General features: G+C 32.2%; 1 protein-coding gene across 1 annotated transcript; it reads left to right on the top strand.

Annotated features, from left to right (window-relative positions):
• The first annotated feature begins 6,346 nt into the window (after nt 1–6,346).
• Nucleotides 6,347–13,535, top strand: LOC145326344 (oxaloacetate decarboxylase, mitochondrial). The gene is made up of 11 exons (XM_080169653.1): nt 6,347–6,495; nt 6,976–7,028; nt 8,678–8,738; nt 10,109–10,157; nt 10,378–10,481; nt 10,863–10,914; nt 11,063–11,132; nt 11,537–11,600; nt 12,273–12,322; nt 12,701–12,765; nt 13,388–13,535. Exons 1-11 carry the CDS (start codon nt 6,464–6,466, stop codon nt 13,442–13,444), a joined length of 657 nt encoding a protein of 218 aa, XP_080025779.1. The 5' UTR covers nt 6,347–6,463; the 3' UTR covers nt 13,445–13,535.
• Nucleotides 13,536–17,222: the final 3,687 nt, after the last annotated feature.

Genomic DNA, 17,222 nt, shown 5'->3' with positions numbered 1-17,222 from the left:
TTGAAAACTAAATGATTCATTATGTTTGAAAACAGAATTATTATCTCCTCAGACTGACGTAGAATGAGACAACTGAACCTTTAATTGCCCAACCTATGTCTCCTGTTTTGGAACAATGTTTTCATCCATACCCTAACAATTTATGCCTCGAACCTGACATAGCAAGAGTAGGCAGCATTTGAAACGTTTTAATATGATATGGTGTTGAGTTAATTTTATATCACCTTCCCAACAACTAGCGGATGCGCAGCAGTAACTGGTTTAATCCTTAAAGTAAAGTAACAGGATCTTTTTGTGTGAACAGAAGGACCTCTAACAATTGAACCGTTAGGGTTCTCCTTTACTTGGTAGCCTCTCCTAGGTCCTAAGCAGGGTTTCGGATCCGGATCCGCAAGGATCCGCATATTTTGAGTCCAAGGATCCGGATCCGCAAAAAAAATGCGGATCCGGATCCGGATCCTTAGACTCCAAAAAATGCGGAAAAAATGGAAAAATCTACCTAAATTTATATAAAATCTCAGACATTCTCTTGATGAGAGCCAATCTTTAAGGTTTAGGTTCAGACTTGAAAATTAAAAGTATTTTTGACTTCGAATTGAAGAATAAATTTTTTTGAAAAATTTGGTGATTTTATTTTTATTGTCAAAGATCCGGATCCGGATCCGCACTGACCAAATTTTGAGGATCCGGATCCGGATCCGCATAAAATCAATGCGGATCCGAAACCCTGGTCCTAAGAAGGTTTTAAAATATTAAAGGTGAGTGTACAACTATCTTGAGAGAAATCGCCTCTAAAAAAAATCTTTTTGTAACTTTCATATAAAAGCTACAATTAAAAGTCGTGATTCAACTCCCCTCCTCACAGGCCCCTAAAACCTCTAGGGGAGTAGCTATTAGTTTAATATTCTAACTAAATAACTATAACTATCTTATAAAGCAGCAAATCAAAACAGAAACAGTCATTTATATTGGTATGCACATAATTATTAATTATAGAGTAGCTTTACAACTAAAACATTTATATGAAACTATTCGAAATATAGCTTAAAGATTAGTTTATTTTCCAAAAGGTACCTACAATTTTAACAATTTATTAATATGATGTACAATTTTCATACACTTTGAAGAAAGGGGGGGGAGTGCGTAATGACATCTAAACTTAAACAGTGAGCAAAATGGTCTACATATTGAGCTAGATTCTTGAAACTTTGTACATAAGCCTAGTCCTTTAGGTAATACATATGAATAAAAATTAATTTTTTTTATTTAAAGGTTAGGTAAGAAAACCCGGCGGAAATGGGATTTTTAGGCCTATTTTGGTGTGATTTGATGTAAAAAAAACTTACCTTTAATTGTTTTTTCTAAATTTTTTTCCTTGTTTACTGTATGTCTATTCATGAGGACATTGTTAAAGATAATTCAGCAAGTTTGAGGCCAAAACTCAAAAAACCTATATTTGATATATGAGACACAAACTCTAGAAAAAATGCATCTTACTCCTGTGCAGGGGTGTATATTCTGCACAAGATTTATTTTTTTTCCCCTGCTACAAAATTTTTTATTTTTTTTCCCCCCTAGATTTTTCTTAAAAAGTAGGGGGGAAAATAGAAAAATATTTAAAGAACTCTATATTTTATTTATTTTATCCCTCCTACCACACATTTTTTTAGTTTTTTTAACCAAGGAGGGGGGCGAAATGGAAAAAATGTTTTCAGTTTTCTTAATTTTTACATTTTTTTCCCCTCCAACCACTTATTTTTTATTTTTTTTCCCCCCCCCTGAGCAGGGGATCCCATGCAGAATATACACCCCTGCTCCTGTGAGCCACCCACCTAGCCAGCTGGGGTCGTTCCCCGACTTGCTGAATCATCTTAAATAATGTTCTTGTGTATGGACACAGTGCATTCAAGGTAAAAAACCTAAGAAAATACAATTAAAGGTAAGTTTCTACATCAAAATAGACCAATAAGGCCTAAAAAAAAACATTTTTGCCAATTTCCGCAGGTTTTTTTGCCATTTATATTTACAGGATTACCTACAGGATTAGGCTTATGGACCAAGTTTCTAGTTTGATATTTAGACCATTTTGCTCACGGTTTAAGTTTAGATGTCATTACACCTCCCCCCCCCCCCCCCTATCACATTTCATTTAATATAGTACAAATAATTTTTACAATATTAATAATTCGTACTAACACAGATAAGTAAGATAAACATTCAACTACATAAAGAAAAATGATTTGTAATTCTTTGAGCAAAAATAGTTTTTAAATCCAATTAAAAATGGACATGATACAACTAAAAAAATTAGTGCAATGATTCTCTGTAAACGTGGTATCACTTGATACAGTAATTTCTTTTGTAAAAAAATAAAACAATTAACAAAAAAAGATGTAATTCTTTCTGCAACTGGCGTGCCAATTTTGCATTCTACTCATGTTTTAAAGTCTAAGAACACATTCTTAATGAAAATACTAGCGGCTACGCTTATAGTGGCACTTTTAAAGTTTTTTTTAGTTTCAAATACATGATTTGAGAAATTATTGTCTTAATGCGTTCAAGTCTCTCGGAAAAACTTTGATTTCTCTTTGGAGGATGGTGGTACCCTCCCCCCAAATAGTTTAAAACCTTCTCGGGACCCATGAGAAGCTACCCTGTTAAGGAAAACCCAATCGGTTCAGCAGTTAGCGAGATCCTTTGGTACAAACACATAGACATCCTGTTACTTTATTTTAAGGATTTGAAGAAGACAAAAAAAAACAAAGAAAGTATTAAAGTAAGAAGTTTCAACGGGTGTATCTCATTCCTGTACAGCATTGCAACATCATGGTTTCCTAAAACAAAAATAATTGAAATACATTTATCCTTTTATAATACTTCAGCCTAAAGACAAAAAATCTGTTAGTTCTAAAAAATACTCATATATTTATCCGTGGTCAATTGTCGATCGTATATATATCAACTAGCGGCTACGCCCCTTGAGGCCTATAGTGGCACTTTAAATGTTTGGATTTTTTTATTTCAAATATCTAATTTAAAAAAAAATTGTCTATGTTCAGTTCAAGTCTATAAGCAACATTTTTTTGTGATTTCTCTTTGGAGAGTGGTAGTACCCAACCACAAAATTGTTATAAACCTTCCCGGGACCTATGAGAAGCTACCATATTAAGGAGAACCCGATCGGTTCAGCGGTTAGCAAGATCCTCGGTACAAACATACAAACACAGACAAATAAACATCCTGTTGACTATTGACTCTAGGGGCGTATTAACGCTTCGGGTACAAGTCCTCTCAACGTCACCTTTGAACATACTCTGCTATTTCAAATCGCAGTGTAATGCACTCAATCGCCTAGGGTATCGACACCAATCAGACAACCAACCCTTTGATTGCACGACCTTTGTTGGATAAGTCCCGACTGTGCATGGTAATGAGTTGCAGCTGTTTAGGGACAATAAATTCCCCCTACTCTAACTATTTATGTCCCGCATCTGACATAGCAACAATAGGAACCATTATTAACATCTTTAGTTATGACGCGGTGTCGGACCGAAATTCGAACCTATCACCTTTCTGATGACGAGCGGATGTGCTACGTGTTGAGCTACAGTCATGGGTATAGACATCCTGTTACTTTATTAAAACGATACATACATATACACATTATGACGAGTGTTTTGATTTTGAAACTAAGGGAGTCTGGCTTGACAATAACTGGTTTATTTAAAAACTCATACTACTACCTCGATAATTAATTTAACTGCATTGCATCCTATAGGTTCGGCGGTTTTCGAAATCCTAAAGGACAAACAGACAGACAAACTTACTTTTAAGAATAATTTAGAGTTGATATTTTATTCGCGTTCTAAATTTGACCTATTTAAAAATGTACCTATTGACAAATGTAAAATAATTTTTTGTCGGAAACTGAAGATTTAAATAACTGAAGTTTAAAACTTTAAACTTGAAGTTTTAAAATTCAATAAAACAGATGAAATTAATTACCTTTACTATTTTATAAAAATGTTGATAAGTACCATGATTTTGGTTGCATTTTATTTCTGAAATAAAAAAATATCCCGTTTACTAAAATTATCTAAAATTCAACATTATATTAAATACAGAAGTTTGTTTGTCTGAAGCTTAAGATTTAATAAACTGATTGAGCTTTTCTTTATAGGGAAGTTTCACTTAATTCACGAGTTGGTTTTAGGCTATTTTAATTTAAGATTTATTCACTGGGATGGTTTTAAGCTATTTTGCTGTACAATATCTACCCATTGACTACAGAGCTTCCTAGATGCTCGGGGCACACCCAAAGAGTCTCGCTAACTGCTGAACCAATATGGTTCTCCGGCCTTTTTACAGAATAGCTTATCAGGTCCTGGAAAGATTTTAATCTTAAAAAAAAAAAAAATTGAAAGTAGGGAGTGGGTTCGACTCCCTCCTCCTCCCCCTAACGAACTCTAGGGCCCCCAACAATGTAGCTGCTATTCCTTATAATAAAGTAAAAGGTAATCTGTCAGTGTGTCTCTGAACCAATATGCTTTTAATTTAAAGTTTAACTTATCATAAGTCATCTAGGGCACTTTTAACATCCCTGTTTAACAAAAAAATGAAATATTGAAAATGGACAGATCTAACCGTTCAAATTTTGCTAATATTTTATATTGATAAAAAAATGATATAAATATTTTGTTTGGAAACGTCGTTGGTATGAGTAGCAGACCACACATAATATCAGCTGATACTGGCAAATGTAATAAACAGAGTTAACAACTTACAGAGTTAACAACTTACAGAGTTAGCAACGGACGGTCAATTTGAATTTTATTACATTTTTTATATAAAATGAACTGAATTAAAGATAAATACTTTAATGATATTTAAAAATTCTCTTGTCTAAGTACATATTTTATGTGAAAAATTAGAATGTAATGTAATCTTAAACTCAATCCGTCATAATTTGGCAACTCTTTTTAGAGAAAGTTCAACGAAACAGCTACACTGCAAAAATTGGCCTCCCCCTTCCAACCCTCATCCCCCAATGAATTATCTGAGATCCTATTGGCCAGAAGAATTTTTTGGCAATTTATATAAGAGAAAAATTACAATTTATGTCGTAAAATTATATAAAATTAATTTAATATAAAAATGATGAAATCCTAATGTTTTTTTTGTTAAGACAAAACCACTAGAAAAAGTCAGAATCACCATTTTGTAATAAAAAAGAGCATTTTCCTTTAACCCCTCATCCAATTTAAAATTTAGTGCAATAAAGACATGCTAAAAAACTATCTCTTTTGCAAGAATTTAATATTATCGCATTATTTCAATTTCAAAAGAAAGCCCATATTATACCCAATAGCGTCTAGTACATAAGTTTTCTTGATTTTTTGTTTAAAAGTAATAATCTTAAATTTTTCCCGTTATTTTACTGTTAAAAAAAATTAAAGAGAAATAGTCAAAAAAAATTTTTTATATTTTTTTCATAAAAATCAAATAAAGAGGTTAAACTAAAAAAATGCCTTTCGATGCTGCTTATATTAACCCCTTCTAAACCACTGTTAAGTTTTGAATTAGATTCTCAATCACTTTAAAAAGTAGCTTCGACCCTCAAAAATCTCTTTAAAAACTCACAGATACATACAGAGAAAGAATTAGAGAAAGTCTTAAAAGGTTGTCTGCTATTTTCAAAAACCATGGTAAAACTTAATAAAAAAAACACTGTCAGTTGAAGTAACAGATAAGGTCTACTTGAAATTTTATCATAATTTAGGCATGTTTGAGTTGTCCTATCAAATTTAAACTTTTTAAAATGATTACTGTGACTGATTCCGCGTTAGGAAGTGTAGAAACTCTAAAATCGTTACCAGAAAGTCTGTAAGTCCATTTAACAAGCTGATTAATAACTTTTTTGTTGCTATACTTCTTACTTCTGACACTACAATTGTAAATGCTCGTTTGTCATACCGTTTAATTTGAGAGCTACGCTGTTTTGGATATTGTCATTATAATGTTTCAATAGCAACATCGAGAATACGATAGAGATAGCAACAAGTTTATAATTTCTTGAACAAGACATATAATATCATTCATATGTCTAATTTATTTTATCTTTTTTAGTAGTAACGTAGCTACTCTAAATTTCTACAGAGAAAGTAATGAAAAATATTTGCGCTGTGAAATAACACAGCTACTCTATTTAAATATGACCTGTCAGATCTAGCGCTTTTAAAGAAAGAGCTCTGTATTTTCCCTCTAATATGGGACAAAAATAAATAAGTTGATAGTCTTATTTTATGCTTGTGTGCGTGTCTTTATATGCTGCGCTTTTAGAGAACATTGTAGTCCTAGTTTCATAGTGTTTAGACAACATATGTATATAAATGAACACAAAATAATACTATCAGTAATCTACAAAACATATTACATAGAGCAGTGCAGCTGATAAACAGTGAAAATGTGTGATTTCAATGAATTTTGGAAATACAGGTTTTGAATTTTATTATATTGTACTTTGTTATTATTCTTCAAGCCTTGCTTTGTACATTTACATCCTTCCGCGTAAATATTGACTATTCAAATACCCTTAATTCTAATATTCTCAGCTGCTATGTAAGATAAATGTCTTATATTTTCAGTGCACAAATAAGTATCCATGCATCTGTTAAAAACAACATTTACCCTCTGTCTGCTACTTGATAATTATAAAAGGGTTTTGATGTTAACAATAAATGTATAAGTATAGATGTAAAATCCATACAACTAAATGGCCCAAGTGGTGGGGACCTTTTTCGTCTGCTAGCAATTTGCTTTCCTACGCTATTGGGTTATATTTAAAGACCCAATTGAAAGTCGGCACAGTGTCCACACCCCGTCCCGTGAGTTAAGTTACATATATCTCTGGCCCCCTTCATTTTTTTACTTTAAAAATTTAGATTTCATAATTAAAATTAATTATTTATTTTAAAGCAAGAAGATAGTTTGCGTTGGAAGAAATTATGCTGAACATGTCAAAGAATTAGGTAAACTTTTATTTACGATGTAAATGGATGTAAAATATATGTGGATATTATGAAAGGGAAAAAATGCCATCAATTTAGGCTGATAACAAGGACATCATTTATTGGTCATTTCTGTTGAAATCTCCATGTTGTATTCTCTAAGTAATAATAAATCAATACAATGAACAGCAACACAGTTATATTCTCCAGCTAGGATTTGTCCTTCAGTCAGCCTACATGCAATATAATATTTTAAAGAAATAGGAAAGTAAAGTCCAGGATGGATATATTTTACTTGGACCCCACATCAAATTTTCATGTTCTGTAATAAAGTGAAACTTGCATCGGGCTAAAATAATGATTCTCCCCTTTCACCCATTTTCCCACTACTCGATGAACTACTGACCCATGAACGAGTTCTATGTTAGCAAGCTAAATTGACGATAATTTATAATGTCATAATATCCACGCATTTTTTACATCCATTACTCCAGGAAGGGTATATTTGCTCAGGAATAAGGTATAACCAACAAGCAAAATAAATGTAAAATAATATTTGGGGGGCAAATGGAGAGGTCGTCAATTTTACGATGTGTTGCCCCCCAACGACAGCTGAAAACACGTATAGGTTTCGTGATTTTCTTCCGAATTAATTTCGTTATTGGTATGAGTTGATATTTGCTCGGATTTTCATGTCACATATATATTTCCATATTATACACTAGAGGCTACGCCCCTAGCATCTAGTGGCTCTATTGTAGAAGTGATATGGATTGGTAGAATAATAGCCTAAAGCCATACCCAGGCTTTGTTTTATAAAGATAAGATAGCTTAAAACCATCCCATGACCTATGACAGAAGCTTCACTGTAAAGGAGGACCATATCGGTTCAGCGGTTAGCGAGATCCTTTCCTACAGACAAAAAATCTTACAACTTTATATAATATAGAGTGATCAACACAGTTTAATTAAACATGTTATTTTTATTTGATAAGTCCAATACACAGTGTTTCGTGTCAAGAACAATCTTCAGTTGGATAAATAAAAATACATGATACTTTAATGAGCATAAATTCTATACTGTATATTAAAAACAAAAGATGATTTTTTTCTTGCAGTGGAGGTAAGGAACGAGTGGGGGGGGTAATTTTGCATAATAAAAAGGGAAGGGTGGTGAGGTATTTAAATTTTAGCATTTAAACTATGACTAATGTTTCTTATTTAACACATGAAAAGGCAATATGTACTTTGTAGTAATGAATATTATGCATGATATATATAAAAAAATTGCTATGATATGGCCATACAAGGTTAAGTTTGGTCCAGTAAGTACTTTTTTCGATGTATGTTGTGGTTGAAGACTTCATTTCTCATGTTGAGTGATGTTGTGGTTGATTTTGAAGCATGGGCAATGGAAACACATTCTGTCAGGCATAATTGGCATTTCTTGAAGTTTTGGTTGTAAGTCGTTGCGAGGGCTTTTATTGACCATTTTAGGCTGTGTGGCTTGTTCTGTTCTTTAAGCTTTGAAATGCAGTCAGAGAGCTTGGTACCATTGTTGTTGTGTCTAAATGAGTGTAAGTGTTTGTAGTATCTGTTTTTAAAAGGTCCAGATGGGACAATTCTTGTTAATTTTAGGAAATTCCATAATTAAAATGCTTATTTTTCAGGAAATGATTTACCAACAAAACCTATCTTTTTCTTAAAACCAACCACTGCCTATATACGAAGGTAAATATAAACGGAGTGGGGACAAAACACCTAATTTAAAAATGCCTAACTAAAAATGCCTAACTAAAAACACCTAAGTTTAAAAATACCTAATGTTAAAAACACCTACGTTAAAAACACCTAATTTAAAAACACCTAATTTATAAATGCCTAATTTAAAAACGCCTAACTAAAAATGCCTAACTAAAAATACCTAATTTTAAAAATGTCTAATTTTAAAAATGCCTAATTTAAAAATACCTAATTCTAAACTATCTAAACGCCTAATTTAGAAATGCCTAATTTTAGAATATATAATTTTTTCACTAAATACCTAAAATTTTGATAACATTAATAAAATTGGCTAATGATTCTTGCTGAAGGAGCTCGATAATCGATGAACCAATATGATTCATCTTTACAATGAAGCTTCTCATAGGTCATGGGAATGTTTATAACGCTTTTGGGGAGGTTACCAACACCTTCCAATGAGAAATCGCCCCTTGAAAAAATCCTCCCCCCCCCCCATTTTTTTTATATTTCTGCAATTGTTCTTTATAAAAATATAATTAAAATGGGGGATGGTCAACTACCATCCCCCAAAAAAATCAACCTACTCTTATCTTTCCCTCTATCACCCCTGACTGACCATCCCCTTGACGAGTTTGTAAAGCGACGCTACGGCTACTTAGGTTAGGGAAGAAACCAATAAAAAATAAAAATTCATTTGTTTTCTTTGTCCTTCAACCTTTGATTTTACTAATAAATTTATTTCTCACGTGAGGTGCCACAGCTTATACCAACAATGAAATTAATTCGGGAAAAAAAATCACGAAACCTATATGTGTTTTTAAGCTGTTGTTGGGGGCAACACATCGTAAAATTGACGACCTCTCCATTGCCCCCAAATATTATTTCATATTTATTTCACTTGTTGGTTATACCTTATACTTGGAGGTGCCACAAACTAATCATTTGACAACAGTTTTAAGATATGATTAAAATTAGGTTTTTTTAAATTAGGTATTTTAAAATTAGGTATTTTTAAACTTAGGTATTTATAGTTAGGTATTTATAAAATTAGGCATTTTTAAAATTAGGTGTTTTGTCACATTAGGCATTTTTAAAATTAGACATTTCTAAATTAGACATTTTTAAATTAGGTATTTATAAATTAGGTGTTTTGTCACATTAGACATTTATAAAATTAGGCATTTTTAAATTAGGTATTTTTAAATTAGGTGTTTTGTCCCCACTCCATATAAACAACATTCACTTTGAATAGCCTATATCTTGACCAGCTTTCAAAAAAGGTTTTCTGTTTAGCGCTTTTTAGAAATCTTGTATAAAAAACATCAACATTTTTTTGATGGATTTGAATATTTTCTTAGTGGTCAAAAGATTGAAACACCACCTGGATGTGAAGATTTACAACATGAGGTAAAAAATCTACCTATACAAAATACCCTACAAAATAGACATAATAAAAATATCATAAGAATTGTTCAGAATATTAATGATACTAAAAACAAATAGTTACCCAATAAACTTGGATTTAATCCATATTTATAGCAAACAGGTATACTAGAGTAACGTTTATCGAATTTACGAACATTTTCGAGTTATAGAGAAGCAGCGACACCAATTAACTTTTGTTTAGATTGAATTTGGTGTAGTAATTGGTAAGCTGGGTAAGAATATACCCGAAGATGAAGCTATGGAATGGGTGGCTGGCTATGCATTGGCCTTAGATATGACTGCTAGGTACAAGGGTGTGCACAGGAATCTGGCTGTGGGGAGGGGAGGGGGATACCAATTGTCCATTTTGTGTGAAAATTACAAAATTACCCCTTCTGTAGATTACAAATAGGGGTCAAAACGTTTGAACACTCAACTTAACGTTGTTAAGCTAACGATTAAGAAATCGTTCTTATAAAACTTTGGGGACTAGCGTAATGAACTGCCCATTGCCTCCTCTCTCTGGGAGGCAATACTAACTCCATAGATGATTTTTTCCTGCTATAATCAAAATCTGCAAAAGAAGTAATTTTGTCTTAGGTCCTATCCCTGTCTCCTTGACAAAAATTTAATTGATTTAATTTCAAAATCTTTGATAACTTTCAAAAATCTATCAAATAATTACAGGGATGAGCAAAGAGCTGCCAAAGAAGCCAGAGTGCCATGGACTTTAGCTAAGGTTGTTTTTATAAATTTCGAATTTTATTTTTTGCACAGATGAGTGTTGAAATTTAAGGCTTATGCGGCACGAGCTGCCGAACCCTCAGGAAAATCCACAAAACGAATCTTACTTCAGAGACATTTTACCTAAAATATGATTATTTTAGATGTTTGATACAAGTTGCCCAGTGGGTAATTTTATACCTAAACAAGATATCCAAGATCCTCATAATATTGGTAGGTCATTTTATGTAAAGCAAGGACAACTAAGCCTAAAAGTAGTTTTGATTATCCTTGAAATTATCTAAAAGTCAATCTTCCTATTATATAAAGAAGTTAGTTTTTAGTTTGTTCTATAAAATTTATTGTTTAATATAACTAATAATTGGAATAGTGGATAACAAGATACAATACTATAAGTGAAGCATCTTTATAAACAAGTCCTAAAAATGTGATTATTCTATATTTAAAAAGTTTGCAACAAGTTTATATACAATTTTGTTAAGACTTATGAATTGGTATTTATTCATTAAAGTCTGATAGTTTACAAGTGTTTATGTTCGTTTATCCTACCGTTTGATTCCCGAGCCTCGCTTTTATGGATATTGTCATTCTTTTTCTTAATTCCATCGTTTTTTTAGATATATGGGTTACTGTAAACGGAGAAATGAAACAGAATTCCAATACAAAGCATTTCATATTCAAGTAAATCTACATAATTTTTATTAAACAATTGTACATCTATTGATGACCTGATAGAGATGGATTTATAGTTTAAGCATAGTTCAGAATTTATAGGTAAATTGACAGAATGGTATATTAATCCTTATATAAAAGTAACAGGATGTTTATATTTCTGTAGCTTAAGATCGCACTAACCGCCGCGGACCGATATGGTTATCTTTCATTGTAAAGTTTCATAAATGTCCAGGGCAGGTGTCTAACCAGTTGCGTGCGGTAGGTGGAGGGAGGGGGTGTTGAGGAGTATTAACATTCCTCTTAAAATTAAAATTTGGAACGCCTGCCTTCCCCTTTTTCACCCCTTCTGAATCACTATGCACGCTGTGTTTATAACCATTTTGGGGAGTGTAACTTCACCGTCTTAAGAGAAATCGCTACTTTTTCTTTTTAAAAATAAATCTTAAATTTACGGGCTCTAGTCACCTACCTATCTTACCTCAAATTCCCCTAAAGGTCTCTAGGGACGTAACGCTAGTAGATTAAACATAGTAGTATATTTCTTATTGGGGAATTCTTTTGGTTCATAGATTTTTTCTTCTTTTGATACCTAATACATGAAGAAATAAGGGCTACAAATTTTTCACTTTTTTAAAAGCAGACCTTTTTAAATATGCATCTTTATCATTTCTTTTTTAGGATTCCAACGTTACTCGCTTATGTATCTAAATTCATTACATTGGAACCAGGTATAATACATAACTTTTTTATGCAATTCTTCAATACAAAACTATGACTCAGCAATATGTCAGTATTGGAACATGCATAAGAAAATATAGTCATAGCTCTTTCTTGAATAGATTATTAATTAAAAAACAAAATGTTGACGTATTTATCAGCTGCGGTTATACATGGGTGTGGGTAGTTGCGGCTGAGTGAGGCTTAGGATAGCTTAGGCTAGAAGGGGGTGGGGGATTGATGATGGTGACTGTGTCAATGAGTGGGGTTGAGGAGACCCGGTATTTATTAGGAATAAAATTTTTAAAGCAGCAAATCCTACAGAGATGATAAAATATATTCCAATCTTATATATTTTATGCTTATTTATACACATTTACTTAATTTAGGAGATCTTGTTTTAACTGGAAGTCCTGCAGGGGTATCCAGAGTTCTACCTGGAGACATTCTAAAGGTTTGTCACCCTTCCGGGATTTTTTAAAAGCAACGCCTCTATATAATTAGAGTCAGCATGTCAGTCTATTTTATTTCGAAAATGGAAGAATTGTCTGATTGATATGAAACTTGCCATATCCTTAAACTAAAGTAACAGGATGTCTGTGTGTCTGTACCGAAGGATCTCGCTAACCGCTGAACCGATCGGGTTCTCCTTAACAGGGTAGCTTCTCATAAGTCCCGGGAAGGTTTATAACTATTTTGGGGGAGGGTACCACCACCCTCCCTAGAGAAATTAAATTTTTTAAAAATTTCTCAATTTTAGAAAGAGAGTTCAACGAAAAACAAACATCAAACGTAAATTTTTTTTACTTTTTCTTTTAAAATCTAAAATAAGAAATTGAATTACTAAATTCGACTCTCTCCTCCTCAAGTGCCCCTAGAGGCCTCTAGGGGCGTAGCCGCTAGTTTGTTTATATAGTGTTTCTTAACTAGCAGAAGCTCCCCTAGCATTAAAGTGCTTAAGCTTCAGACAAAAAAAATACTATATACAATATTGTGAAACAAGCTACTCTTAATATTTTGAAAAACAAATAAAAACCCATGCCTCTTTATGATTTTTATTTAAATTTAAATTTTAGGGTGGATTAGCTGAGAATGGTCAAGAATTGACTGCCATCGAATTTCAAATTGCTTAAAACCTTAAATTATGAATTTTGTTAAATTTTACATAATTTTGATTAAACAGAATTGAATATTATTTCTCATTGAATTACAGTTTTATATGTTTTTGTATCTTTCATTTTAGTCTAAAAAATACATTGTTTTGAAAAATGTTAAGGTATTTAAATATTTGTAAAAATGTGAGTGATGTGCATTATTAGGAATGGTGGTACCTCATGAAGGATCAAAACTAAAAGTTTATCATGTTAGTAAGTTTGTTATTTTATTTTTTGTCCGTACATTAAGATCTCGCTAACATTTGAACCAATTGAGTTCCTCTCTCTTCGAATACAGATCCCTAAGATGCTATGGCGAGGCTATGATCATTATACAAAGTAAGAAACCTTTCTAGTAAAGTTCTTACTGGTTATTGCTTTTTTAAAATGGTTATAGCAGTTATATTAGCTTAGATGCGCTATTATTGTCTAGTGGTATTCTTGTTCGTGAACAAACATATCAGATACAAATAATTGTGGATGTAAAATATTGTTTAGAATCAAATTTCAAATGTCACGTGAAAAATTCAGTTATATATGTTTTATGTAACTCTGCTTTTCTGTGTTTTTTTTCTATGTATAATAAATAAAAAGAGGTAGAATCCAGTCTTTCGGAGCTCTCTGGCCCCTGGAATTATTGGCTTTACCAATACATATATTTATAATGCAAAAAATTAGTTGTTTTTTGGGGGGAGGGGGGGGGGGTTGAAACAAAAGTAACCTTTTTCTTTAAATAAAATCGTCGGATTAACTTTAATTCTTCTGGGAAAAAGGCAAAAGCATCTGGAGTTTCGAAACGTTGTCGAAAGATAAAAGTTTACTGTACAATATGGCTGAACAGTACATAAAAGTAAAAACATTAAGTAACTATCTGAAAATAAGATGATTTATCAAAGCAGGTGTGAAAATGTAAAAATTTGAACAATTTATCTTATACATACATGTAATCATAGCAAAGGATTGCACATTTTTCTCTGTGCTCTACTTACAAAACTTCTTCCTTTTTTATGACCAGAATATCCTTATATTACAGGATGTTTGTCTGTCTGTACTGAAGGATCTCGCTAACCACTGACCTATATGGTACTCCTTTACAATATAGCATCTCATAGGTCCAGAGAAGGTTAATAACTATTTATATGGAGGAAACCACCACCCTCTGAAGACAAATTGTTCCTAGAAAATATGAACCTGTGGTGGCTCTTTCAGATTTTAGGAATGTTCTAAAAATCTCATAAAGGGTGTATTTGGTATGGCCCTCCATTAAATTCATAAGCCTTGCATCTATATTCATTTTACCCATCCCTACCTACAATAAATATTAATCAAGGAGCTCAGCAAGCCAGCCCATCCCTTCCCCAATTAAAACATATTGAACAAAGATATCTTGCAAAATTGGAAATCCTTTGAAAAAATGCGCCGCACTTTTAAAGGTTAAATTGTATCAATTTATCATAGATAAGAAAAGTTGAACAGATCAGAAAGGAAGAAAAATTGTTGGAAAAAGAAAAATTGGGTTATTGTAAAAATTCTGGCCCATATTTATGTCAAGAAATCATATTTACAGTATGGCTTCAAAACCGATTAATATCCGCTGTATTAGAAACGGTTCTCTGACATACTGAAAAATCATGAATAGTATCATATAATATCCATAGACACAGTGTTTCGCCCTTTTAGGGCTCATCAGTATGGCTCAATTCGTCAGAGTTAATTTTGCACGTGGCGGGGCTTGAACCGGGAACCCTTAGATTACCAGGCCAACACCCTATCCATTGCGCCATTAACCCAGGACGAGTAAGGAATGAAATTTCGACCAGAGAGCTCAACCAACTTATGATTAGTTGGGGGCCTTGCACTTATGGCTAATTAGTACGATTTTTCATTCCCCTAAGAGTGCTCTAGTTCAGCCTAATACCTGACCGAACGAGCATATATATCCATAGACACAGTGTTTCGCCCTTTTACAATTTTCCACTAATATTAAATTATAAATTTCAAACCAGTTTTGTTAGCCCGGGTCTTCGGCCTCTCGGGTCTGACAAAACTAGTTTTAATCTTCTAATTTTTAATTTTTATATCCGCGGAAAGTTGTTTATGATACGATGCGATAGATAACTATTAATCTACTTGTTAGGCACAGAATTTACATCATATTTTAGTTACCAATAATAATAATAATTTTAAAAAATTCAACTTTTTAATTAATCTACAGCTGTATCCAACAAGATCTCAGAAACTCCTATAAGGAGTGTTGGTCTGAGGCTGGCTTTTCGCTATTTTACAGAGAATCATATGATAAAATAAAATAAAAATGGTAGATCTTGGAAATTGTTAAAATACAGAAAAGTTTAAATTTTGTCAACTTTAGAAAACAATTTCTTCTGCATTGTTAAACAAATACTTTCATCTTTCTAGGAGCAATGGATATATTGACTGGATAAATTTTGTTTTCAATTTAGTTTGCTTATATAGTCCTCATTTATTGGTCAGTTCTTTCATCCAGTATGAGATGATGGGGTAAAGGGGGGAATCATTATTTTAGCCCGCTGCAAATTTCACTCTATAAGAGAGCATAGTGTCATCAATATAGGTTCATAATACATATTTTGGATATATATTATATAGGGCTTTGATATCGATATGTCTCAGGGACGTTGTCGTTTCTACAACTGGCAGAAATACAGTGCTTTTTTTGTCAAAATTGTTTGTATGGATGTAAATTTGACAGTAATTTGTTATGTATTGTAGGTATACTGACAAATAAACATCTAACACGGCATTTATACATCCAAAATTGTCAATTATGCATCTATTTCTTGTTTTATTTTTGATTCAAGCAAAAGTATATGTTTATTTTTTTCCAAAACTTTGTTGTCATATTTTGAACTGAAAGTAAACAATTCTTTTTAGTTTGAAAGAAAATACATAATGTATATTATATTAAGAATATTATATAACATAAAACTTATTATTATGTACAAAATATACGTTTTATAAAAATGTTTTCTAGATACTTGATCTCTAGAGAGGTTGGGGTAGGGGAGTTTCCACACTAACAGCCATATTTTTTTTGAGGTTGGTGACGGGAAGAGGTTACTTTTTTTACACCCTTAAAAGTTTCAATTATGAATAGTGGTTAATTACCTAGAGAAAGGATACAGCACAAGAACCTAATCTTCGGGATGTTTTAACATATCCAATGATGATAAACAAATTAACCCTTTCCATAGATTAACATTGATGGTTAAAAAGTTTGGACACTATTAGTTTAGTACCAACCAATTACAATGCAATTAAAAAATACCAAAGTTTTTATGCAAAAGAATAACATACCGTGGTTATAAAATATTGGGTACTAATGTACTTTTAGTATATTAAATGTAGTATTATTGAACATATTAGTAAATGTTTGTTATAGTCACCACAAGAGAAGGACGAAAAGTTAGCAGACAGTAAAAGTAAAGAAGGTAAAGTAATTGAAACAAACTTTTTATATATCTAGCGAAATCAGGGATGGCAGGAATTTAAAATATTTTTTTTATTTAAAAACTAGATATAACGAGGGTTTTGAGTGTTACATTCTGTTTTAAATATTAAGGTTTTTTGTTTGAAGCTTAATATCTCAATATGACTGTTTTAGTTTTAGTTTAGAGTTAGTTTTCCTTATTTATGTACTCAGCTCTAAGTTTACTTACCCAGGCTCCCCCTGTCAACTAATTTTGTCGGTATTATGTCAACACAACGTTATTCGTCT

This window comes from Acartia tonsa, chromosome 8, assembly GCF_053477335.1.
Source record: "Acartia tonsa isolate MP-2025a chromosome 8, ASM5347733v1, whole genome shotgun sequence".
NCBI lineage: Eukaryota > Metazoa > Arthropoda > Copepoda > Calanoida > Acartiidae > Acartia > Acartia tonsa.
Note: the sequence above shows the minus strand (reverse complement) of the source record. Positions and strands in the feature narration are given on the sequence as shown.

What these genes read in the sequence shown, in the direction of transcription:
- LOC145326344 (XM_080169653.1), top strand. Translation starts at nt 6,464, where the DNA reads ATGTGTGATTTCAATGAATTTTGGAAATACAG. An exon ending in GCCTTAGATATGACTGCTAG is followed by an intron (nt 10,482 to 10,862) that starts GTACAAGGGTGT and finishes AAATAATTACAG; the next exon opens with GGATGAGCAAAGAGCTGCCA. An exon ending in TGCCATGGACTTTAGCTAAG is followed by an intron (nt 10,915 to 11,062) that starts GTTGTTTTTATA and finishes TGATTATTTTAG; the next exon opens with ATGTTTGATACAAGTTGCCC.